Consider the following 23,849-nt stretch of genomic DNA (forward strand, 5'->3'; position numbering starts at 1 on the left):
TAAATGCCCCATAACCAAAACCAGGAGGACATCTTCGCCAAAGCAAAGCAAAGCAAGGCGAAGCAAAGCAAGGCAAAGCAAAGCAGCCCGCCCCCATCCCGCTCCCCTACCAAACCACTCCTCATTTCCTCACTCTCATCCCACCCACACTACGCCTAGCCCACCTCAATTAAGCCTCCCCATCCACCAACGCCGTCCTACACACCGGACACAGCCAATTCACCCTCTCCAGACTCTCCACCAAATACGACCGCCCAAAAACATGTCCACACCGCGTCCTCACCGGCGCATTATCAGGCTTGCTCGCATCAAACGGCAGTTCCCTCAGCAGCAGCACATTCTCCCACCTCCCATCGTCCTTGCCCTCTTCACTACTACGGTTCAAGAACCCAATCTCCTCCTCATCCGCAACGCCAAACGGCATCCAGCAATGCGGACACGTGCGCGACTTCAAGGGAATCCACGAAGGCGATAGCGTTGCGGTGTTGAGAGCATGGGTCGCGACCCGGCCCAAAACCCGGTCCGTCGATATGGATGTCGCCGTCATCCGCGACGGAGAACGTCGCTTCTTGGAGGAATTCGCCAGTGGAGGTCTGGAGCGTTATGACCAGCGTGCTCGTTGTGGGAGTCGTTTGCTGGTAGTAGATCTGCGTGTTTGGCGGCAGGTTGTTGAAGAGCCAGGTGAGGGTTGGGTTATTGGCGGCGGTGAGTGGGAGGGAAGATAGGATGGATAGGGCTTGAGGAGAGGGTGTGGGTTGGATGGGGGATGTTGATGAGGACGTGGGAGAGGGGTTTGCGGGTGCGAGGGCTGTTGGTGGTTCCGGCTCTGGATCTTGTTCTTCTTCTGAAGGTGGCGAAGACTCCCGGCCCATTTCCAGCTTGTAAACTGAGATGCTGGGATGAGACATATTGGCGTCCGCGGACCATACGTCATCGGGTATGGATTCGGACGCATTGCTGGTTGTTGGAAGATCTGGGGTGTTGGACATGGTAGGAGCTATACCAGCCAGATCGATGCGAGGTTGTAGATGTGAGCTTGAAGTTACGATTGTGGGGGATGGTTGTGATAGGATTGTTGTGAGATACCAAGGGGCGTAGGAACAGCTCATGTAGGGAAGGGGTGAGATCACCTTGAGGAGTGTTAGTGAATCGAGTTCATGATACTTACCTTAGACGCCGGTAAACCATGGTGAATGCATGCGTGGAGCAGTCACTGAGAAACGGTGGACTGGGAAGCTGGTCAGCATGTAGTGAAAAGGAAAGGCGCTAGGAGAGCACCACGTAGATGCTCCGTTCGAGATCAGGGGGTGTTTCTGAGTTGTATGAGATACGAGTCGCCTCGTTTATGGTCTGCGACTGTTAGCCCGTCCTTTAACCGCTGATTCATTAGCATATTACACACTACTCCCTGAATACACGCTCTTACCAACCATCATGTCCGGACCCATCATATACATCTTGAAAATCTTGCATTATCTGGCAAATAACCAAAAACAAGCCAGATCATCCGGCATATGCTACTATAGTACAAAATCCTTCGCGGCAAAAAAAAAGAAGGCGCCCAAAGGCTCAAAGATGCCCGCCCAAAAAGCTCGGTAGACCTCATGCTCTATCGTACAGTTGCTAAATCATGGAGATGTTGGAAAAAATATGCTCGCGCCCGAGAAGAGGATAATGCCAGAAAAGATACTATGAGGGTATGCAGCGCGCCTCCATATGCTCCCCATATGCCACGCTCGCTCCAAAAACGCCAATGCCGTAGCCAGAAAGGATCAAAAGGCCGTTGAAGGCTTTAGTTCGCTGTACGCCATTGCTCCGTACTCCACCGAAGCCACCTCTTGTCGTTTATGGCGGAGGGTTTACATCGTCTTCCTTACCCGCCTCCTCTTGCGCCCACTCTCCGGGTCCATGCTCACGCTCATCGAGGACTCGCGTCCCGATCGCGGTGTGGAGAACCGCTGCACAATCGACTCCCTAAGCTTGCGCTTCTGTCCTGCCTTCTTCAGCTCTTTCTCTTCCTCTGGATCCACGAAACGATGGATCGTCCGATGATCAAGTACACGCTCTTCCTTATCATACTTGCCTTCCTTGTCCGTCTTGGGCCAGGCAAACCCATAAAGCTTGGAGTGGCGCTCGCATCGCGGGCACTCCTTGCGCGTGCCACGGAAGCCGTCTGTCTGCACGAATTCTTCCTCACAGGTCTGGCACTCGCTCCATTTGCTGCCCTTCGCTGAGAGAACGGACTTTGATGTCATGTAGTCGCCCGGCTTGCGCTCATTCTCTTCCCAGCCTTCTTCGGTGGTGTAGTCGGGGATAGGAGTGCCAACGCGGTTCTGCACCTCGTTCCGCGACCGCGACCGCGTAGTCCGGCGAGTGATGGTTGCTTTTGGTCGCTTGTGCTTCACGATCTCCAGTAGTTCGTCATCAAAGTCTTCGCCATCTGACAGCTCACTTAGTTCGGACGTGGTGTCGTCAGCAAATAGCGCGGATGCCGGGGTGATGATAGACGTAATCTCATCCTTAATCGTGGCAACACCTAAAGTCGGTTTCGCGTGGATGGTCTCAGGATCGACTTTGATCTTGGGATTCGTACCCGTCATAGGGTGATCTTCGTCGACGGACGTGGCGTCAGTAGACTGTGAGGATTTCGGCGAGGCGGCTGCCATGGATGACTGGGGGGTGGTATCGCGGGACGATGATGTCTCGTCAAGCGTTACGTTGAGCAAGCCGACTCGCTGCTGGGTGCGGAAGTCGCGCAGGACTTGCGAGGAAGGCACGAGGTTTGTAGTCGGATATTCAATGCTAGAGATTGGAAGTTCTTGTCGAAGCGCTGAGGGACTGTAAGGCTTCTTCAGACCCGTTCCTCGTAACGACCCCGACACACTCCGCTTAGAAGGGGATAGGAGCTTGCCCTTCGGTTCGGTTTTGGAGCGCTTGGTTGGCGGAGTTGAATCGCGCGAGGTGTCTTCCTGCGTTGAATCGTATTTGCGCTTCCTTCTGAAAGAATAGGACCCTTCATCTGGTTGAGGAGTCTGCTCTTTTGCAGCGGGCTTCTCATCATCATCTTCCTCGTCATCCGAGTCTTCGACCCTCTTGAACGGGGCCCAACCATTCACCCCCCTGGTCTCGCACGTCCGGCACAGACACTCCTCGTTGTCTTCGCCAAAGTAATCTTCGCCGTAGGAAACCGTAATCTCCTCCCCGCATTCAATGGCTTTGACGGCTACGATCTGCATGCCATCGTAGCCCGTGGTGGAAAGCTTAGCATTGGGGTCGCAGTCGTGGTTGGCGAAGCGCGCCGGGCCCAGAAAGAGTGATCGAGTCTTCTTCCTGCTGGAAATGACCAGGCTAAAGTCCTTGCGCAGCAGCTCCAGATTCTTCTCCTGCTCTTCGGTCATGGCAACTTGCACCCCCGTCAAGTACTTAACCTCCTCGCGTGGCTTGATGTCTCTTCGCGCTGTAATAGACGCTTCATGCTCAGTGATGGTGTATCGGTTGGTGGTGGTCACCTCAAACGGCGAGTCTGGCATGTAGATGAGGGCATAGCGCCGCAGATGCCGCTTGAACTGTTCCTGGTCTTTCTCATCCTTCAGGCTAGCCAGGAACTTGCGCAAAGCTGGCAAGCGCAACAGGTGTTGTACCGCCTCGTAGGGGTCCCTGTCAAGAATGATGTGCTCGCGGAGCATGTCGGCAATCTCTTCTTCCTGCAGCCCACGCGATGCGGAAAAGCGCCCACCACGGTTCTTCCGGATTGTAGTCCAGTAGTAGACCTGAGATGGCGCATCCAGTTAGTTGACGCGCTCTTCAAGATGCGCGCGACCGCGTTAGCCCGCGTGCGCCGGACAGAAACCCACCTTGTCGACCAGCGCATCCGTTATCACGTCGTCGTACGAGGCCAGCTTTTCCAGCGTCAGACCGCCCTTCTTCTCCTGCTCTTTCGGCGCCATGATCGCGCGCGTGTCGCTTCAATCGAAGTCGCTGGTTGATGTTGCCAGAGAGCGGTTGGCGCGTGGAGGTGCAGCCAGGGCGGAGCTGGCGACGTTAAAGGGGGAGGTTGGGTGACGTAGGTTAGAGAGCGACCATGCAGGTGCACTCTGCCACTCTGTCGGCGAGGAAACAAACCACGAGCGGGAGGAAGGACAGACAGACAAAGAGACGCCAAAGAGCGGCGCAAAGGAAAGGAAGGAGCGGCGCCGCCGAAGAGCAGCAGGCGGACAGGCTGGAAATAGCGCAAGACGCGGTCAATGGAGTGAGACTGAGGCTGGGCTGAATCGCAAATAGGCCTGGCGTAGCCCCTGCTCCTGCATCGGCTGGGCGAAACAACGCGGAGGAGAGGCGAGGCGGTCGTGTAAGCGAGAGCCTCTAGCCTCTAATGCGCCGGCAGGCCGGGAACCGCCGACGCTCCCGACGACATTCACTGCAAACTTGTGCCTAGACGCCGCCGCCGACAGCGCGCAGCCAGCAAACAGCCGCTCCAGAGACGGCAGTACTGTCTGAGAGGACGAAGGAAGGCGGGCAGGATGATCCAGCTCAAGGTACGGCAAGCGCCTCCAGTAAAACTCAGACAAGCCACTCATGCACGGCAATCTAGACGCTCATCAATTGCATCGACAATTCCGGCGCCGCCATAGTCGAGTGTGTCAACGTCCTGCGATCGAAGCGCCCGGCGAAAGTTGGTATGTGAAGGCTACAAGGCATGGTGGGAAGGGGTATTGACGGATGCAGGCGATCGCATAGTGGTCGTGGTCAAGAAGCAGCGAAACTTCGGCCCCGAGACCGGCAGCAGCGTCTCCATCAGCGCAGCGAGCAAGGTCCGACGCGGCGATGTGCGACACGCGGTGGTGGTGCGGACGGCGAAGAAGTGGCAGAGACCGGACGGCAGCGTGGTCAAGTTCGACGACAACGCCTGCGTGCTGGTGAACAAGGCGGGCGAGCCCATTGGGACGCGAGTGAGCGGCGTCGTCGCAGGCGAGCTCAGGCAGAAGCAGTGGTCAAAGATATTATCGCTCGCGCCGATGCATGTGTAACCGGTGCCGTGGCCAAGAGATGCTGCATTTTCAGGAGTACAGGCGGGCATGGGGCGGACGTATAAAACGTGTATTCGCGAGTGTACAATATCCATGGGTATCGGATACCTTCCCGGGACACCGTATCATAGAGCTATGAAAGACACCAAACTCCAGCCCAATGCTCCACGGTGAGACGCTCCATCGCGTAGAAAATGTCTAAATGCCAAAGATGCTTCACTGCCAGACGTGACCGCACGTTACACACACAAAGTACAGTTTCTACACAAGTCAGCATGCGTGGCGTTAGAAGAAAGAGAGACTCACCATGCCAGTGTCAGCAGTTCGCTGCTGGGACTGGAAGAACACGACGTCGTGCTCGCCGCAGCTGGGGCACGCTTTCTGGACGCGCGGCAACTAGATGCGAGCAGAGTCAGCAAGCAGCGTCAAAGACGAGCAGGCAAGCGACGAAGCAACGTGCGAGAATGCTCATTTCTTTGAGGATTGCTTGTCAACTCCGAGCTGGGCATTCGTGTGCAGCTCGTGTTCATCTTCGGTCTCGAGCACCAGGCCCGGAGCCGACTCCTCACCGCATTCCTCGCAGACAATGTCCTGGCCGCACATGGTGCAAAGCGTCGGAAATGCTTCGCCGAGGCTGGTGTGGGAAAGTGAACGGGAGAGACCAACCGTAGGATCCTGCCCAATGTCTGAGGTGACGCCGGCCGTGTCTCCGACTGTTGATGCGATTTCGTGGCGCATGACGCATGAAGAGGGCGCTTCCTCTGCGAAAGAGCACGTCCGGCAGGCGAATAGCAGCTTGTTCTCGGCTTTGTCTTCGCGGGGGAACAGCAGGTTGGAGCTGCGGAGCGTTAGCCGCTGGGTGACTGCGCACGGGCGGCCGACTCACCATTCTGAGCAGAAGCGGAAGAGAATCTTCTTGCTGTCGTCCTGCTTCTGGTCGTTTTCGTAGCTGGAGGGAGATGCCATCGTGGCTGCGCCTTCTTTTCCGCGGGTCGAAGGATTTCGACTTAGTGGGGGGCGGGAGGATGCGGAATGTGCTCTGGTCGAAATACTCGCCCTGAAGCGTGGCTATCGGCGGCGAGGAGGTTGCTGTGGGAAGAAGACTGAGGCGGCTGTCGCAGCTTTGAACCAAAGAGTGAACGAGAGCGGCCACTTTCCGGCTGACTCAGGCGCTCTAGCGCCATATGGGCCTTTGTTTACGGGAGCACAAACCACCTGGGCCACCACCCCGCAGTCGAGCTCCTGGCGATCGTCCCAACCAGCGGCCACTCTCTGCACCTCGTGCCACGAGCTTCTTTCTACCACATCCCAACTATCGATTCGAACAACTAAAGCATCCCCTACCTGACAGACTCTCTCGGCCTCCAATTTCTCCACGTCTCTCCAGACAGCAAAGATGGTAGGCTCCCCAGTCACTGGCGCCGCGCACCGCCCCCTCACAGTCATCTATGCGACTCACACTGTGCGCAGTCAGCCGACCAGACTGGCCTGCCCGAGGGCTGGGAGGTGCGCCGCTCCAACACCAAGAACCTGCCGTACTACTTCCACCCCGCGACCAAAGACTCGAGATGGGAACCGCCCGCGGGCACGGACCCGGAGAAGCTGAAGGAGTACATGGCAAAATACCACAGCTCCAAGGGCGTCGCGCCCGCCAATCTTGGGCCTCAGGATGGCAAGATCCGATGCGCACATCTGCTTGTAAAGCACCGCGACAGTCGGCGACCGGCTAGCTGGCGTGAGCCGAGGATTACGCGGAGCAAGGACGAAGCAACGGCCCTCATCGAGGAGTACCGCAGCGTGATCAAGAAATACGAGGCGAACCCCAATGACCCGGAGGGAAAGTCTCTCTCCGAGCTGGCGACAACGGAATCCGACTGCAGCAGCGCGCGAAAGGGGGGAGACCTGTAGGCGCCCCTCGCAGGAGGTTGCCATTCGGGCATTTGCTGACTACGCTCAGGGGCTTCTTTGGCCGGGGCGACATGCAGAAAGAATTCGAAGAGGCTGCGTTTGAGCTCAACAAGGGCGAAGTGAGCGATATAGTCTACACGGCGTCTGGAGTGCACTTGATTCAGAGGTCCGGTCCCCTCCGCAAGATATGTGGATCGCATGAGCTAATACGCAACGCGCATCAGGTTGGAGTAATAATCCAAGAATCCGCACGGCGTTTAGGGCGTCAGTCTCTGGGCGGTCCATGTGCGGAAACGCATGGAGGCGGGTTTGCTCGGCGAGTTCTTTTCTCGCCGTCTTTGGCAAATAGCACATTGAATAGTGGCCAGGACAAAAGGGAGGCGTGCTCAAAAGTTAGCAACGAGTGGTGCAAGTCTTATCGAGGCATATAGCACCGGCGCCTCGTATCTGTAGGTTCGACCGAATAAAGACAACTGACCAATTCCCGTTGGCCCCCGATCGGCTGTAATAACGACTCGTATCTATCGCATGATTGATGGTTGCTGGGGCTGTCAGCAAGGGCCAGCCATCAACAAAGCCGACGGCAAGCAGCTGGGCAGTTGGCGCGACACGTTCTGGAAGCTTCAGACGTGGTGGGGAAGGTGTTGGGAAAGCCGATCACACCATCGTATATCATAAAACCTCTCATGATGGCGCACACGCGCGTCGCGTCGGGTAGGGCCCATTCCCATTATTTATAGTTTACTGTTCTTCACCATTCTAACTAGACTTTCCCTGCACCCCTCTCGTTCCGACCCCACGCACACCTGACGACACCGCACGGCTACAGCACACGGAGTAGCTCAGCGAAGACAAAGGCTGCCGCTTTCAGCCCCGTGCGCGGCGGATCCGGAACCCAGCCGCGGCTCGTTCCAGCCCAATACGGAGCTCGACGTACTGTGTCCTGTAGGTACGTAAGAAAGAGCACTCTACCTAGGTACCCTCTGGCCGGCACGGCCGGCCGAGGAGGCTGCTGGTGTCGCGCGCCGCCACGCATCGCGGGGCCAACGCTGCTAACACGTGTGCCCCGGTCGCTGCAACACGACTCAGCGGTCTAGGCCGGCACGGTCTCGAGCGCTGCGCCGGCAGGCCGACGTTGCGGATGGATGCTGCTGTTCCTGGGCTGTGGTGGTGTGCTTCTCTAACGCGGAACAGGCGCTTGCCCGCCCACCGGCATCGACATCGCACTTTCCCATCAGCGAACTGCGAGGAAGCGACGTCACGTTTATGGGGAAATTGGCACTTTCCCATCTGTCCCTTGGGCGTTAATGGAAGGCCCGCGAATCACGCACATATAAGCTCCCCCCGACCCCGGCGTAACCTCCGCATCATTTCCTGTTTCCGAGGACCCGCCAAGCCTCGATCCTCACCTCCACCCGCGATCCTTTCACCAAAGCAGACCCTCTCTCACGGCACGCCATTCAAGTCCACTCACTCCTCGCCTACAAATATTCGCGCACCCTCCTTTGACGGCACGCAGCGGCAGTGTCGTGACAGCAAGCACAACTCGGTCCAACTCCGACACTCTTTCGAGCAATCACCTGCAACCCAGCATCGCCTCCCACCACCTCTACCTAACATCAACAATGGCTGTCGCTACCTCTCCGTCTCCCATCTACCATTCTCCACAGCACGGCCGCAACCACCAGCGCCGTAGCTCTACCCGCAAGAGCTTCACCTCCATGGCCATTCCGTCCTCCCCCCAGATCGAGTCGCCGCGCACCCTCTGCCCCCGAGATGGAGACGCCTTCAGCTACAACCCGTCCCATCTGCCGGCGTGGTATATCCCCCAGGACCTTTGGGAGCGTCTCCCAGCAACCCTCCAATCTACCCTGGCCTCGATGCAACATGCGGGCGCAGCAGCTCTGACTGGTTAGTAAATGCCTCTCTCTTTGTGTGACGTCTGAACACGCATCCAATTGGCAGTTGCGTGGAGCACGTGCCTTCCGCCCGTTGTAGGTTCGTGCATGGTCACTAACATGATTAGGCTTCGAGCGATTGGACAAGCATACTGAAGGACTCGACAGTGCCCGCCCACCCCACAGGCTCGAGGAAGACGAGTTCTTCGTCCAGATGGATGATCTGCCGCCGCCAAAGATGCGGACGACCAGCAATGCTAGCAGCGTCTTCCTGTCGGACGTCTCTTCTCCTGCTTCGCCCAACTCGGAGTCTGCGTCTCCGTCACTTTCGGCGTCGCAAGTCACGTCTCCCGTGTCTCCTATCTGCCTGACGCCGTCTGAATTGCAATACCCAGACAACCGTGCGCGGTCCCGTGAGCGGTCCTTCTCAATCCCTCTCGAGCCGCATGATGCCTACTACGCGACGGAGCTTTCTCACCTACGCACCGAGGCACTTCCCCGTCTCCGCCACGCCGCCCGCAAGGTGGATACGGAGTGGTACGAGGCCAAGCGCAGCACAACTCTCTCCATCAGCGACATCAACGACTTCGAGAACTGGTGGGCCGAGAAGAAGTGCAGGATCCTCCACCTCAACGAGCAGGGTAAGCGCCTCAGCCTCGCCATTGGCCTGTCCAGCAGCGGCATGGGCTGGACTGCGCCGTAGAGGATAATGAGGTTGAACTTGGCTGCCGACGAGCTAGCAGAGCTTCAGTGGGAGTTGAAGTTCGGTGAATTGGAGTGGTCCGAAGTGGTGATTGAGCGGATATGTTAGTGAGGAGCCGACCTTTTCTCCTTGCTCGACCCTACCTTCCTTTTTCCTTTCAAAAGCCATGCCGTCGATTTCCTCTGTCATCTGCGTTTCGAGCGAGGAGTTCCAGGTCGGCATGTACGGTTGGTGCTACGATGGGCGATTTGCGCACGTGGGATATATGCATTTCTCGGACTGGGTCGGCGTCTATGGATGCCAGCATGCATACACGCCTCACTCCGTCTGAGTCTCGAGCGAGCTGGCAACTTGTACGGTTTCCTTTCTCCTATATCCCTAGACTGAAGGCCATGGCTCAAGAGGGCTTTGGCTACACGATCTCACGATCAGGGTAAGAATGAATGGCCGTTGAACTCTACACCTCCTCTCTGAACGCGCTGTAAGTGCCTCTCGCACAGTTTCCGCCTCGTCGTCAGAATAGTCAGTTGGTGGAGCTGTGCGTGCCGCGTTCACTTTGGGGACCCGAATGTTGTCCGAGAACTCCCGGTGATCTCAGAATGAGGAAGTCCCCACCGGCCACTGTGCGCTGATAGTTGGGCAGTCCACCCGCAGTTTCCCCCGGGGCTCCCGTTCCCGGCAGCGTTCGTGACATGAAGCAGCATGGGCCACCTCCTCTGCACGCAATCCGGCCAGATGCCGAGCCGCCCTCTCCTGCCGCCGTCTCCTGCCGCCGCCTCACAGACCACGTCTCCTGACTGCCGGCACGACGCTCCCCTCACGGCCCCAGCGCGAGGTCCTGGGGCAGGGGTGGTGTGACGCAATCGAATCGCACATATTGCTACATGCCCGGCGCCGAACGCAACAAAACACGAAACCCCCTCCGCCGTCTCTCGAGACTCAAGGGCCTGGACCAACGCTCCATCAGAGTGACTCCGCTCAGATGTCATCGTCCTCCTCAACGCGCGCTTGCCTTCCTGCTGTGCCTCCCCTCCCACTCATATTTCGACCCATTCGGGGTCGTCCGCCGTCTCTGCGCCTCCCTGATGGACTCTGCCGCATGCCCGGGCCCTCGTCACCGTCTGTAGCTTGCTTATCAGTGTTTGGCATATAACTTCACAGATTAGGAGGCCTAACCGTTCTCATCCTCCCATGCCGCTTCGTCGTCATCATCGTCCATATCACCATACTCCTCACGTCCTCCTCCGCGACCGCCCAGCCCTCCCCGCATGCCCATCTCCATGTCCAATTCTTCATCACCGAACTCCGGCCGACGTCGTCTCCCTCCAAATCTTGCACGTCGGCCGCCCATACCTCGGCCGCCCATCGGTGGTAGACCGCGGCCGAACCCGCCCATTTCCATATCCATCCCTAAACCCGGCGGTCCCCTTGGGCCACCCCTCCCTCGCGGTCTGCGAGGCGGCATAAACTCAGGTGGCATCGAGCGCCTACCTGCCATCATTCGTCCTGGTCGTCCTCCCATCTCCATCGGATCCATCATATCCCCCATCCCGAAAGCCGACTCTGAGAACGGCATGTCGTCTTCGTAGCCCATTTCGCCTGGCATCGGTCCACGCATGCCCATCCTGGCAATACGGTCTGGTCTGCCTCCCATAGGCCCACCCATACCTACCGGCATTCTACCCGGCCCGCTCATTCCGTAAGGATCACCACCCATCCCTGGACGCACGCGAGGATCCATACTTTCCATCATTGCCGGATGTGCACCGGTTCCTCCGAACGGCATTCTAGAAGGGCCACCGAATCCGCCTGGCTGGTTCAGGCCTAAGCCCTCCATCTTTTCATGAAGCGCCTCAATACCCTCAGTCATTCGCTGGATGTCCTCTTTCGATGCAGGGCTCGGTTCCTTGAGCCCTAGCTTTCCTTTCGTCTTACCGCTCTTCTTTTCCTCTTGGTTTCCGTTTCTGCATGCCGAGTGATCGCCGCAGTCTCTTCCCAAATCATCTTTCAAAATATACCGAATCTCCCCGAACCCGTTATGTCCATCGCCATCCTGAGCTTGCGCCCGATACAGTACTCGTTGCCCCTTTCGACAATTGCAGTTTGTCGTACACGTACAAGCATCTAGGAATGGATCCCCTTCTATCCATTCCTGACCAGATGGTCCGACCTTTTTGTTCGTAGGTTGCGTCCGGTTGAGCCGTTTCGAAGTCGGAGGATCAGTGTTCGCGCGGACAGGAGGAGCCGGATGGCCAGCCGCGTAGGCCCCCATGGGAACCTCATTGAGCCCCGGAGGACGCAGGGATGGACGACGTTGCGGTTGTATCTGCATCGGCGTTTGTGACCGACCTTGGAATGGCGTCCCTAGTCGTCCCTGAGGATACGCGTACGGATTGCCACCACCTAAACCTCCCGCGCCGGCCCCATATCCTGGACCTGCTACATAACCCGGGCCACCAGGACTCATACCCCTTGCCAGCGTCGATTCCATCCCTCTAACACGTGGCCGCGGAGTTCGCATCCCCGCATACGGATAACCCCCATGCAAATCCGGCGCCGAACGAGCCCTCACATCTCCTGGATCGAAATACGCCCCTGCCATTCCAGGTCCAGGTCCTGGTCCAGAGCCAGGTCTCGGCCTCCTCCCTCCCATCGGCATTCCTCCGCCTCCATACCCCCTCCCAGGACCAGGCGCACCCCGCGTCCTTGCTCCTCCCGGCGGACTCATATCCATGAAGTTCATCTGGCTTTCTGTGTCTTCTGACAACGTTGGTGGTCTTCTTCCACGCTCGCGTGGTCTGCCTATTGGCCGATAATCGTTGGCAGATGAGGAATAGGGTGATGAGACGCGATGGTAGATTGGTACTCGGCGGCTGCTACGACGCCCGCGGCGAGTAAGCTCAGGCGGTGGGTGGACTGAGAAGGAGGTCCCGGCGGGAATGAGAATCTTGTTGCGCGAGCCAGCGATTTCGACCAGAGGTGGCGGTGGATGCGAGCAGGCTATGCCCATTATATGGGAAACGGGGACTGAAGAGAAGAATTGATCTATCACTGAGAGCGGCTCATGAGATTAGGAAAAAGGGAGTACAATGCAAATGGTCTATGCTGAGAGCACTGAATTCCCCAATGCTGAACTTGACGTCTGAAATGACTGGCGACGGCTAATTGATGGAGCGAAAGAAGTGAAGACGGAGAGAAGAGAGAGTGTGTGTGCTTCCGTGCTTCCGCCTGAACCAAGTTTGTCCTATCCTGTGAGAATGTTTGCTCGCGAGCTCAAGGTCGCACGCGGTAATGAACAACCAGCCCCGAACAAGACCAACAACCCCGAAGGACCGCCGACACGCATGAACATTAATGCATACACTATCGAGGCAAACATGCCCACCGCGTTCGCGAGGTGTCCTGTCCTGTCCTTCTCAACCACCTCCCTCGACACAGAGTCAAACAATACCAAACCCTTGTTGATGAAGAATCAAGGAGAGAAAACGTTGATCCCGCCGGGGCGCTTTCGCGCGACAGCCATCACATGAACACCTGCATACCTAGGTATGTGCAACCACAAGGTGCTTTTCGAAGTAGTGTGTATATTTGGAAACTCCGCGCCTAGCCCTGCCGTCCCCTCTGCATACGTGCATCATCTTCAATCGTTCATTAAACAGAGGATAATCTCATCTGATGCCGGCACCGGCAACGCCGAAACGAAAGATCAACAAAGAAAACCCCGATCCCGAAGAAGTAAACAAGAAGAATAGAGTACGTAAGCAGCAAACGTTCTTGTCTCTCTTCACCCGGCTGCCAACTTTGTCTCTCCATCAACCAAACACAAGGAGAGCCGATGGAGTCGACGCGTCGGTCAAGTTCAGATTTTTTTTTTTATACAAGGAAGCGCACGCCGGAGAAGAGAATGAAGATGAACCCCAACAGCTATCGTCACGAGTGCGCAGCACCCCTGCGACGCAACACATCCCTCCAAGCTGCGAATCTGGCCGCAAAGCCTAGTCGATTCGAAAGCGACAGAAAGGGAATCTAGGAGGCAAAGAAAGCGTAAGCCAAAGTGAAGGTCCAATATCCCCTGTCGGAGATCGGGTATCGATGATGAAGTTAAGTAATGATGGGTTAAGTGGAGAGGCTTAGAAAATCATCGATCGAACCTGATCTCTTCGTGCTGCCTTGCTTTGGGCGTCGCGCTGACGCGGCGCAGTGGCTGCCTTATGTCGCGGGTCTTTCTCGATCGGTGGCGGTGGTGCGGGAGCGTGCGATTGTGTGCGTGAGTGGCGTGGCTTCACGGGGCTCGACGGCATTGACTTGCTGCCGGTGCCTTCGTGTGAGCGGGGACGCTGTTGTTGGTGCTGCGCATTGGCGTGGGCTGACTCCCTGAGTGCCTTCGCCTGCGCTAGCTGAGGAGCAGCCTGAGCGCGAATCTTCTCCCGCCGCTCCTTCTCAAGCACCATGTCTGCCCAGCCGCGGCCGCCAGCGATATCCTTGCCGACAGTCTCGGAGAGCACCTTCATCCAGCCGTTCTTCTGCTCCGCGCTATCGGCATAAAAGTCAATGACCTCGCCGTTGGCGAACCGGATCCGGAACCCTTCTTCGACGAACATGTAGCCTTCCTCTTCTTCCGCGAAAGCGGACTTGCGGCGTCCACCGTTCTTAGTCGACGGTGCTTGCTGGAGCGAAGACTTGTCGTCGATCAGCTTAGTTGCTTTGGCAAGATTGATGGTTGCGCGAGGCTGTCGCGTGGCTTCGTGGTATGCCGTGAGCTTCGTGCCTGTAAGGCGGAAAAAGCGACGACGCCAGTACTACGAACACAGTTAGTATAGCTCCGGACCTCTGGAGCGGAAGGTTTTACTTACGGGACAATCGCCACCTTGTTGACTTAGATGACCCTCCCAAGACTTATCCTTGATTTCCTCAGCCTCCCTAAGCTCGCGTACGCAAGCGTTCATGCTCTTGGGCATGTCTTCATCCTTTGCATTCTTCGGCTTGGGGACATAGAGAAGCTGAAGTGCGAGCTTGCCCACTCGGTATGGTGGACGTCGGACTACGCCGCCACGCTTGCTTTTCACGCTGCTTGCGCCGGTATCGTCAACGGCCCATTCATTGAAACACGGAATATCCACGTTGAGCGGACGACCATATGCTTGGTTTTCGTGGTTCTTCAAGCATACGTAGGCACGTGCAAATGAGCCGTCTGGTCCGACCAGGTCATGGAGCAGGTTCCATGCCGTGGCTTGATGATTGCGCTTTGCCTGAGCTTCTTGCTGTTGCTGGAGCGCGAGGCGTTCGGCCTCTTCCTGCTGCTTGCGCTCTTGCTCCTTCCGCTTCTTTGGCGAGGAAAGGAGGTTTCGGAAGGCCGAATGAGACTTCTTGTGATTGACAGCCTTTGCTGGAGCTACAGCGATCGGAGGCTGAGCCGGAGGTTCCAGCTTGGTCTGCAGGGTAAGTTGGAACTCGAGATCATCCAGCACTACGAGCTCGAACTCCTGCCCGATGGGAGCAGTGTGACCAAGCTCCAACCAGGACGTGGTTACACAGTGCAAACCGTTGTCAAGGGTGAGCTGAAACCATGTGCGTTCGGCTGTAACGTAATGTGAGCAAACAAATCGTGCTGAACAGTCTAGAAGGCAACTCACTCTTCGGCAACGGCAAGTCCAGGTCTTTCACACCTACGACCTTGACAAACAGCCTGCCACGCTCTTGCCCATCTTCAAATTCGTCACCAGCTTGCTCCTCGACAGAATCTAGTCCACCCGCAACCGCGGATTCCTGACCTGGTAAGGGAGGTGCAGGGCCTGCGGCAGCACCACGGCGCGCGCCCGAGGTGGTGCGAATGCTTCGTCGCCTCATCTTACCATTCCAGGGTTCAGTTGTCCAAGCAGGCTTGCGTTCTGCGCTTGTCTTGCGTGGGCTGCTGTTAGCGGACTTGGAAGCCTTCTCGGCAGCTTTTGGCGCATCCGCGGACGGTTTCTCGTCGCTGAACTGACGGCTGCTAGCGACGACTACTTTGGTGTTCTGTCGCATGAGGTATCCCTTCTGTTCACGGACGTATCCGTTAGCGGGACTATACGTATACACAAAGCCCTCGCCAGACATGTGACTCGCGGCATCTTGTTGCGCGGCGCTTGATGTCGGAAACTGGGCGAAGGAGGGCAAAGGAAATAGGCTGTCTACCTTCTGGGCTTCAATGATGTTATCGAACTCCCTGTCAAGCCCGAAACTGAGGTCGTTGGAGTCTTCGGCAATGTTCAGATCGAGGGTCAAATTTTCCTTGTTCGAGAGGCCCATTTGTGAGTCCTCTTCTTCGACGTGACCGATATCTAGGCTAAGAGATTGGCGCTTAGGGCTACGCTCTGGAACAGGCGGGGGATGTTCACCGCTGACCTGTCGGCGAGCGGCGGCCATGTCCACATCAGCGGGAATGAGCGATGGCCGCGCCTTGAACCTTCCACCCGCACCTTTGATAGTCGACTCCCTCTCTGGAATCGCGGGCGAGTCACGTTCAGGCGGCGAAATGACGACGGGATGTCGGATGACTGAATCTGGAGTGCCAGGCTCTTCGGCGTCGGCTTCTTCCTCAGCCTCCGGTGTCTCGGGTCGTCGCAGGAACTGCCTCATGGCATCCATCTTGGGTGCTGTGTCAAGAGGGCTGGCTGCTGTCTGAAATGAGGACTTGAGCGGGTCGAGCCGCAAGTCAACCTCGTTGTCGTCGAAGGAAGCAAACAGTTCCTTTCGGCGCGCTTCCTTCTCAGCGGCGGTTGGCGATGAGTAGAATGCTATCGGCGTTGGGGGGCCAGAGGTTTCAATCGTGCTCTGCGAGGTAGGCTGCTCCTCGGGCTGAGACGAGTATTGGCTGGCGTCGTCATCTTCGCGGGCATCTTCTTTCACCTCATGGCGAATGACGGAAGACTCGCGCTCCTGGTCTTCTAGCTGCGATACCTCGGTGTACATCTCAGTTGTCTCAGCAAACGAGTAAGCGTCGATCACGCTGTCGGCCTCGTCCTGCGCGTTCGCACGGGGGTCCTCGTCGAAATTGGAAGAAGCCTCGCGAGAGGGAATTGGAACATCCGGATCAAGATCAGCCAGCTCGCCATAGCTACGCTCGGGGCTAGACTCCGCGTCGTAATTGTAGCTGTCGTACTCGTCGAAGTTGCGGCTCTTGACCTTTCGCAGTATAGACTCGCGAGAGATCCGTGGAACCTTGGGTCCGTCAACCGTAAGATCGGACTCAGTCGCGTCATCGACTTCTGCCACCTGTACCTGTATACCGAGGCCAGTCTTATTATCCTGACTTTCCTGCGTCGGCGTGCTGGTGTCGCGCTCTTCGTCAAAGTTCATGAGACGCAGCCTGTCCTCTAAAGACATGGAACCTTCGCGCATGTTCAGCAGATCAGCCTTGGAAATGCCGGCAGCTTGGGGAGGCTGGGGCAATGATCTACGGCCGCACGCACGCTCGGCAGCAGCTGAAAGACCAACGCTAGAATCGCGCCGGCGACGGTCATCATGTCCTTGCATGCCCGGCAGAGGAGGAAGAGGCCTCGATTCACCGTCTGAAGTAGTGGAGCCATGGCGCGAGTGGTTCGCCTTCGCTACACCGTTAGGGCGCGCGTTCGGCATCGGACTGCTCTCGTGCCCGTCAAATACATCGTCGTAAGGATCCGTGAGCGATGCGTTGGCGGCTTCTGGGCTCATGTGACGCCAGTCCTCTGGAAGCACAACAGGCGTCTTATCAGTGTCCTCCAGAGACGCATCAAAGCTGTCATCCTGGTCGAAGCTTAGCTCCTCGTCCGACTCGTAGCTACCCTCCCGCGAGCCGGATGCGATTGAGGAAGGATCAGGCGTGACCATCTCGTACTCATTGATTGTTGGGGGAGCAGCGTCGAAGGTCACACTCTTAGCATGGCGGCGCAAAGGGCGCGGGGTCTGGTGCTTCATTTCGTCGTCCTCTGACCACATGCTAGAGTCTGGATTGTATTCGGTCGAGTTGAAGCGCCCATGGCTAACGAGGGCGGATTTGCTCGGGGAAATGCGGCCCTCGGCTGGTGACGGCGCATCTTTGGCGGGAGAAGAAGGCGCAGAGAGTGCGTTGGAAGAGCCCTTGGAGGGGCTTAGCAAGGGGATCTTGCTCAGGCTCTCGCCGCGGCGGTGGCCACGGTGTTCTTCGTTCTGCTTACGCAGCCCGGCCAGACCGCTCCCACCAAACGCATTGCCTTGGACCTGGGTGCTCAACGGACGGCCAGCGGCCAGCGGTCGATTGGGCGCCTGCACTGAGGTGGGGTCGTACTCGTTCTTCTGCTCGCGGGCGAACATGCTGCTGTTCTTGACGCGAGACGCCTTCTTCAGGTTCTCGATGGAGTTGCGCTTGGGCGACAGCGACACGGACGACTCGTGCTCGTACTCGTTCTCCGACCCAAAGCGGCCCTTGGGCGAGGTAGTCTGCTCCTTCCAAAACAGACGCGGACTGTTTGCAAACGGAGAAGAGTCGAAGGGCGAGGACTCCTTGTTTAGGAATAACTTCTAGGCCACGTTAGCTGCCGCGCAGGACCTAGGGTTGGAATGCAGCGCGGGCATACCTTGGTCGATTGGTTGAAGCTCGGAGAGTTCCTCCTGCGCTCTGTGGAGCCAATCTCGGAGAGCGGGCGCGACACGCCGCTGCCCTTGGTGGGCGAGGCAGTTGGTGTTTTGTTTATGCGCAGCGGCGACACCTGGGCGCGCGAACATCAGCATTGCAGGGCTTCCAAGGCGCTCATGGCGAGGGAGATCGGGGGACATACTGCCTCATTGCGCGACATGGTTCTCGGCCAGCGCCAGCGGCAACAGCTGTCGATGCAGGCAGGCTATTTGCGTCGGCGAGGAATGTTTGCGAAGAATGGCGCGGCTCCGTCGAGGAGGTCGCGCAGCTGGTATGGATGCGCGCTGATTAAATACGGAGGCGGAAGTGAACGTCGAACCGGGCGCAGGCGCTGTTGGATGGGTTGCAGAGGTGAGGGAGAAGAGGATGTGCTGCTCAAATGGCGCCTGTGAGATCGATCCGCGTCAACACGGCCGGGGTGCGAGGCGGGTGGGTCGTCGCCCATAGCAACAAGAGCCAGCCGCACCGCCACCCGCGCCGTGATTGGCCTAGCGCCGCCGCGGATGTGGCGCCAAAGCTTTCGCGAACGCGGGTTCGTCATTGCTGAAGAAGTCATAGATCATCCTCTTCTTCCTCCATTCCATGTATACCATGCTGCGCCAATTCGCTCGCTCCTGCCCCCGCTGCGAAGTGCGCGCCCTTCTTAGACAGCCGCCCCAGCTCCAGCAGGCCCGTTTCTATGCCCAGATACAGCGCGAACGAGCCGCCCGCCGTGCAGGCGGCACCCCTTCACGACCCCGCCCAGGGCAGCATGGACACGAAAGACCTCGCCCGTCTCGAATGGTGCTCTCCGATACCGTCGCGCAGCCTCCTCGCCCTTCACCGGACGCAAAGCCGCCCAAGAGACAGCGCGAGCCCTTCTCACACTTGAACAGAACAAAAGCTCCGCCCATGCGAGAGCGAGAAGCAAGGCACGGAGAATTCAGGGCAGACAGATCCTCTGGTCGAAGACCGGATGGGAAGAGGCGCGCTCCCCAGGAGCCGTTCCATGCGCTCAAAATGCAGCGCTCGTTGCACGAGATACCTTATGGGCCGAGATCCGCTATCAAAAGGAAGATAGCAGAAATCGATTCTTTCCAGAGCTTTCCGCTTATGGATACCGTACAAGAAGCGGTCAAGGATGCGCTGCCTGGGCTGGAATACCGCCAACCAACTCCCGCTCAGGCAGTTGCAATACCAGCTCTGCTTGGTCTGCAAAAGCAGCGACGAACGAAAAGCGCGTCGGGGAACATGGGCCCCGAATCGTTCCTCCTCGCTGCGGAAACCGGCTCCGGAAAAACCCTAGCCTACCTTCTCCCTACCATTGACGCCATTAAGCGCGAAGAGGTGCTTGAACGGGAGGAATCGGCGCGCAAAGAAGCAGAAGAAGCAGCTCAGATGGAGGAGAAGAGAAGGGACGACATCTTCGCGGTAGAGACTCCAAAGTTAAACAAAGCTGTCGATCCAGCTCGCCCTCGTGCCGTCATCCTCGTCCCTTCCGCCGAACTCGTCGCCCAAGTCGGCGCCGTCGCCAAATCCCTCTCCCATGCCGTAAAATTCCGCGCCGCGCCCATTTCAGCTAAAAATTCGGCGACTATCATCCGCAACCGTCTCTTTAATGAAAATGGCGTAGACATTGTGATCAGCACGCCCCCGCTTCTGGCCAGCATTGCGCAGAGCAATCCCAACATCCTCGCTCGCGTTACTCACCTCATCATTGACGAGGCAGATTCGCTCTTCGACCGCTCCTTCAAACCTAGCACCACCGAGATCCTCGAGAAAGCCACGCCATCACTAAAGAAGCTCATGCTATGCTCTGCGACAATTCCACGGTATCTAGACAAGCACCTGGCCGACAAATATCCGGACATGCAGCGACTAGTCACGCCGAATCTACATGCTATACCCAGACGAGTTCAGCTTGGAGTCGTAGACGTAAACAAGGACCCGTACCGTGGAAACAAGATGTTGGCGTGCGCGGATACCATTTGGCAGATCGGCAAGGCAGCCGCCGAGTACGATCCATCCGAAGGCAAGGAAGCGGTACCAACGAAACGCGTCTTGGTCTTTGTGAACGAACGAGAGGATACCGAAGAAGTAGCTGAATATCTGGTAAAGAAGGGCATCGATGCCGTGGCTTTCCATCGAGACACCGACCCGTCTCGTCAAGCGAAGATACTTGGTTCATTCACCGGAAATGAAAAAGTCAAAGACGGCAAAGAGGGCGAAGAGAAGGAAGTTTCCAAGGCTGATGCCAGCAAACGGCAACTCCCCAACACGAAAGTCATCGTCACTACAGATCTTGGCTCGAGAGGTATCGATACCGTGGCGGTCCGGCATGTTATTCTCTACGATGTACCACATACCACTATCGATTTCATCCACCGACTGGGTAGAACAGGGCGTATGGGCAGAAGAGGCAGAGGTATCGTGCTTGTTGGTCCTGGCGACAGAGCCGATGTCGTAAAGGAAGTTAGGGAAGCCATGTTCAGGGGCGAGGCCTTGATTTAGGTCCACTTTATGTATTTTGTAAAGCTACGTGTATAATATCCGAGCAAAGACTCACATTGCATCGACCGCATTGCATGGCGTTGGGCAACGATACTACCTCAAAGACGATATTTTTACTGTTTCTACACCGTGCTTCGCTGCCACCTTTCGCGTTGTTGGGAGAAACGCAGTCAGCATGAGCTCTGCATTGCTGATCTCCAGTCACCGCCTATCCATAGCCCTTGCCGCGATGCCCGTAACATAGCGGGAGGATGATGCGCTCCGTCCCACGGCGTTGAGTGGTGTATTTATCCTTGGCGCAGGAGGATTCGCAGAACATTCCGAAAACAGCACTCGTATTCGCGCTAGGTTCTCGAACGGGCGAGCCCACGTTGCGCTGGGCAATTGGAACAAAGATATAAGATGTGGCCGGCTGCACTTGTGTACTGAGCATGATGCTATCCTTTAACCTTGTTGTGACGCTCTCGAAGAGATCTGCCTCAGTCTTGCTGGGTCCTGGCTCCTGCCTTCTCTCCGATCACGTGCGCACGCTAGTCAGCTAGGTACCACAATCCTCACATTTCATCAATAGCACATCCTCAATTGCGAGTCTGCCTCTATTCATCATTTCAATCCTCTCTTTTCCTTCTAGAGTGTAGTCTCCTCGATCTCTCCAGCGTTCGGCAGCCGCCTAGCCAGCATATGCTGCTCCTCGGACATCCTCAAGCAACTTTTCTCCCCTATCGACCTTCCAAAAACCTGGAAAGCGCAATATGCATCGCCCGATACTGCTGGAGATGGGGCCTTTGCATTTATCGTCTTTTCCAATTGGTCACCGTTGCAATACGAGGCGTTCCTTGGCGGCTGTCACTGCTAGCGTCACCGTCCCCGCGAGACTATTTTCGGCGCTCTCCTCATCGTTCCGGAGTATCATGCCGTCCGGAGCTCAAACAGATGATATCTCCACATCGTTCTCCGCTTTCAGCGTGTCTTCCATTGCTTTCCGCTACCTCCGCGTGCTGGAGAAGTCTCCTTTTTATTTGATTTCTTAGGAGCTTTGCCCGGCTCCGTTTTCCGATGCCGAAGCGTTCACCAGGCTGCTTCGAATGCCGCAAACGCAAGGTCCGCTGCGACGAGGCAAAGCCGGAGTGCAATACCTGCCTTCGGCGCGGCACAAAATGCCCCGGCTATCGGCCAGCGCAATCATTCATTCTCCACGAATTTAATGAGAAGACCGAGAGGCCTGCCATCATCAGAGAGGACGAAAACCGGTATCGATACGCAAACCAGGGCCCGGATAGCTCGAGCCCGACGGAAAGCCGGGCGGGAGCCGTGGTTCAGCTTCAGCCTTCAGAGCTTAGGCCTGTCGAGGCTCTCGTGCCTAAGCAGGTCAGCCCGATAGCCGTCGAACGCGTTCAGCATCTAGGAACCTTTCTCGCGCTTTATTTGCCAACATGGGACGGTCAAACGTTGCCGCCTCCATCAGCGGTAATCCTTGCCCTACCTAGCCTTCCAGCAACCAGCCAGGTTCTTCTCGCAGCAGTTGATGCCTTGTCTGCTGCGCAGCTTGCGGTCGCCAATCGAAACTACCCTCTCATCCATAGGTCGAGATCTCTCTATGGCACTGCACTCATGCAGATGATGAAAACTATCAAATCGCCAACTCAGGCGCTGGCAGACGAAACGCTTCTAGCAACATATCTCCTTACATTGTATGAGGTATGGTTTCCTCATGAAGACGCGGGCGCTTTCGGTTGCTTATTGCGCGACGTTAGGTCTTCGTAGGAGTTACGCAAGGACATGGATTCTTCTACCATGTGCAAGGACTGCTCCATCTCCTAAAGGAGCGTGGCCCGTCTTCGTTCAACAGCAGGCTGAGCATGCAGATATTCCATGCCATACGATACAACTCGGTATGTGCCTTACCACATGCTAAGCGTCCAAATTTTTTGACCCGAAAATCTAGTTGAGCATTGGCTACCATGTGCGCAAGGCTTCCATGCTCGACTCGCCCGAGTGGCTTACCGTGACGACAAGGGCCGCGAGAGTCGACCCTTACGTGGCCTTGCTAGACATCTGCATCTGCATACCTCGTCTTCTCGAGCGAACTGACAAGCTTGCAGCAGCTGGATCACCGGCAGCAGATATCGAGAAACTCATCGACGATTCGCAGCAGCTAGCCGGCCGAGCGAAAGCATGGTTCGCCGACCTCGAACGGAGCGGTCCCCGATACCATAAAGTCGACGTGGGCTTCATGGAAGGCTTTCTCGATATCTGTAACGACCGAACCTTCGATCCCGTTTTCGACTTCCACGCATTCGGCGCTGGCATTTGCTACTTGATATACTGGATGAGCATGCTCATTCTGCAGTCCAACACCTTCAAGCTTCTCCGGCAATTCCGCCAGCTCGAGCCAAAACAACTATTCATGTGGGATCGCGAGATTGGAGGGTATGCAGATTGCATCTGTAGGAGCGTACCCTATAACACTCGCCCAAACACGGGATATACCGCTCGATTTGGAAGCATGACGCCGCTTGTTGCGGCGAGGAAATACTACGAGGTCAAGAAGGCGGAGAAAGAAGTCAAATGGTGTGAGAAGGTATATCATAATTCGAGGGTGCCAGGGCTGTACAGCACGCCTATTCCGATGGAGCCACTGAAGGGGGTCCAAAAACTTGTACAAAACAGCGATCGGTATATTTGAATGCGGTAGGCTCGATCCACAGAATTGCCATTGCTAGCAACGATCTGAAGTTCTCGACTCACATTGATAGCACCATGTTGACACTGGTCTGCTTAGGATTACCTGTGCGTTGGCCAAGCCAACGGATTACCCCAGGTTTCTCTCAGCTACCAGTGAGAGATCATGCTTTCCAATTACGGGTTCTAGACCTGGAGTGTCACTCATGTCCACCGGGCCGTTCGTACCGGGACTAGGAACTATCACGAAGCCATCATTCCCGTCCTCACACTTTCTAGAACCACTATCAAACGCCAAGAAATTTTTCTCGCACCCTCCCACCTCCAAAATGCACCGTCAGCCTCTACGTCGCCGAGGATCTTCGGGGTCACCGTCACATAGCCATTGGGTCTTGTATAACGCATCACGCCATGGCTCGAGACCCTGAAAAAAAGCAAGTGCAAGCCAAGACCTCAGCTAGCTCACCAGCTTCCTTGCGTCACATGATAGCTTTCTATTTCCGGTCACCTCT

General features: G+C 56.7%; 10 protein-coding genes across 10 annotated transcripts; 5 read left to right on the top strand and 5 right to left on the bottom strand.

The window, feature by feature from the left end:
- Window positions 1-401: 401 nt before the first annotated feature.
- Window positions 402-1,109, bottom strand: BU26DRAFT_506157 (uncharacterized protein; the record flags this gene model as incomplete). The annotated part of the gene is made up of 1 exon (XM_033826896.1): window positions 402-1,109. The coding sequence occupies one exon, from the start codon at window positions 1,107-1,109 to the stop codon at window positions 402-404; it is 708 nt and encodes a 235-aa protein (XP_033683454.1).
- A 346-nt stretch (window positions 1,110-1,455) lies between these two features.
- Window positions 1,456-4,302, bottom strand: BU26DRAFT_520127 (histone-lysine N-methyltransferase SET9). The gene is made up of 2 exons (XM_033829229.1): window positions 3,855-4,302; window positions 1,456-3,770 (listed from the first exon to the last, which is right to left on the bottom strand). The coding sequence occupies exons 1-2, from the start codon at window positions 3,945-3,947 to the stop codon at window positions 1,860-1,862; spliced, it is 2,004 nt and encodes a 667-aa protein (XP_033683455.1). The 5' UTR covers window positions 3,948-4,302; the 3' UTR covers window positions 1,456-1,859.
- Window positions 4,303-4,520: 218 nt separating this feature from the next.
- Window positions 4,521-5,027, top strand: BU26DRAFT_531734 (ribosomal protein L14; the record flags this gene model as incomplete). The annotated part of the gene is made up of 3 exons (XM_033831050.1): window positions 4,521-4,535; window positions 4,592-4,676; window positions 4,726-5,027. 3 exons carry the CDS (start codon window positions 4,521-4,523, stop codon window positions 5,025-5,027), a joined length of 402 nt encoding a protein of 133 aa, XP_033683456.1.
- Window positions 5,028-5,241: 214 nt separating this feature from the next.
- Window positions 5,242-6,243, bottom strand: BU26DRAFT_520129 (DNA-directed RNA polymeras-like protein II subunit RPB9). The gene is made up of 3 exons (XM_033829230.1): window positions 5,914-6,243; window positions 5,334-5,865; window positions 5,242-5,288 (listed from the first exon to the last, which is right to left on the bottom strand). Exons 1-2 carry the CDS (start codon window positions 5,991-5,993, stop codon window positions 5,496-5,498), a joined length of 450 nt encoding a protein of 149 aa, XP_033683457.1. The 5' UTR covers window positions 5,994-6,243; the 3' UTR covers window positions 5,242-5,288; window positions 5,334-5,495.
- Window positions 6,244-6,423: 180 nt separating this feature from the next.
- On the top strand, window positions 6,424-7,169 carry BU26DRAFT_565848 (rotamase-domain-containing protein; the record flags this gene model as incomplete). The annotated part of the gene is made up of 4 exons (XM_033833440.1): window positions 6,424-6,438; window positions 6,498-6,931; window positions 6,985-7,101; window positions 7,160-7,169. The coding sequence occupies 4 exons, from the start codon at window positions 6,424-6,426 to the stop codon at window positions 7,167-7,169; spliced, it is 576 nt and encodes a 191-aa protein (XP_033683458.1).
- Window positions 7,170-8,393: 1,224 nt separating this feature from the next.
- Window positions 8,394-9,553, top strand: BU26DRAFT_334460 (uncharacterized protein). Its single transcript, XM_033822233.1, has 2 exons — window positions 8,394-8,846; window positions 8,962-9,553. The coding sequence occupies exons 1-2, from the start codon at window positions 8,561-8,563 to the stop codon at window positions 9,534-9,536; spliced, it is 861 nt and encodes a 286-aa protein (XP_033683459.1). The 5' UTR covers window positions 8,394-8,560; the 3' UTR covers window positions 9,537-9,553.
- A 2,019-nt stretch (window positions 9,554-11,572) lies between these two features.
- BU26DRAFT_506163 (uncharacterized protein) lies at window positions 11,573-12,546 on the bottom strand (the record flags this gene model as incomplete). The annotated part of the gene is made up of 2 exons (XM_033826897.1): window positions 11,573-11,622; window positions 11,655-12,546. 2 exons carry the CDS (start codon window positions 12,544-12,546, stop codon window positions 11,573-11,575), a joined length of 942 nt encoding a protein of 313 aa, XP_033683460.1.
- A 1,054-nt stretch (window positions 12,547-13,600) lies between these two features.
- BU26DRAFT_334425 (DUF1709-domain-containing protein) lies at window positions 13,601-18,600 on the bottom strand. Its single transcript, XM_033822232.1, has 6 exons — window positions 18,308-18,600; window positions 18,107-18,238; window positions 15,708-18,050; window positions 15,170-15,569; window positions 14,390-15,114; window positions 13,601-14,335 (listed from the first exon to the last, which is right to left on the bottom strand). Exons 1-6 carry the CDS (start codon window positions 18,323-18,325, stop codon window positions 13,667-13,669), a joined length of 4,287 nt encoding a protein of 1,428 aa, XP_033683461.1. The 5' UTR covers window positions 18,326-18,600; the 3' UTR covers window positions 13,601-13,666.
- A 118-nt stretch (window positions 18,601-18,718) lies between these two features.
- Window positions 18,719-20,759, top strand: BU26DRAFT_520133 (P-loop containing nucleoside triphosphate hydrolase protein). The gene has a single exon (XM_033829231.1). The coding sequence runs from the start codon at window positions 18,748-18,750 to the stop codon at window positions 20,653-20,655; it is 1,908 nt and encodes a 635-aa protein (XP_033683462.1). The 5' UTR covers window positions 18,719-18,747; the 3' UTR covers window positions 20,656-20,759.
- A 520-nt stretch (window positions 20,760-21,279) lies between these two features.
- Window positions 21,280-23,399, top strand: BU26DRAFT_520134 (uncharacterized protein). The gene is made up of 3 exons (XM_033829232.1): window positions 21,280-22,353; window positions 22,410-22,547; window positions 22,601-23,399. The coding sequence occupies exons 1-3, from the start codon at window positions 21,712-21,714 to the stop codon at window positions 23,339-23,341; spliced, it is 1,521 nt and encodes a 506-aa protein (XP_033683463.1). The 5' UTR covers window positions 21,280-21,711; the 3' UTR covers window positions 23,342-23,399.
- Window positions 23,400-23,849: the final 450 nt, after the last annotated feature.

Source organism: Trematosphaeria pertusa (genome assembly GCF_010094035.1).
Source record: "Trematosphaeria pertusa strain CBS 122368 unplaced genomic scaffold BU26scaffold_8, whole genome shotgun sequence".
NCBI lineage: Eukaryota > Fungi > Ascomycota > Dothideomycetes > Pleosporales > Trematosphaeriaceae > Trematosphaeria > Trematosphaeria pertusa.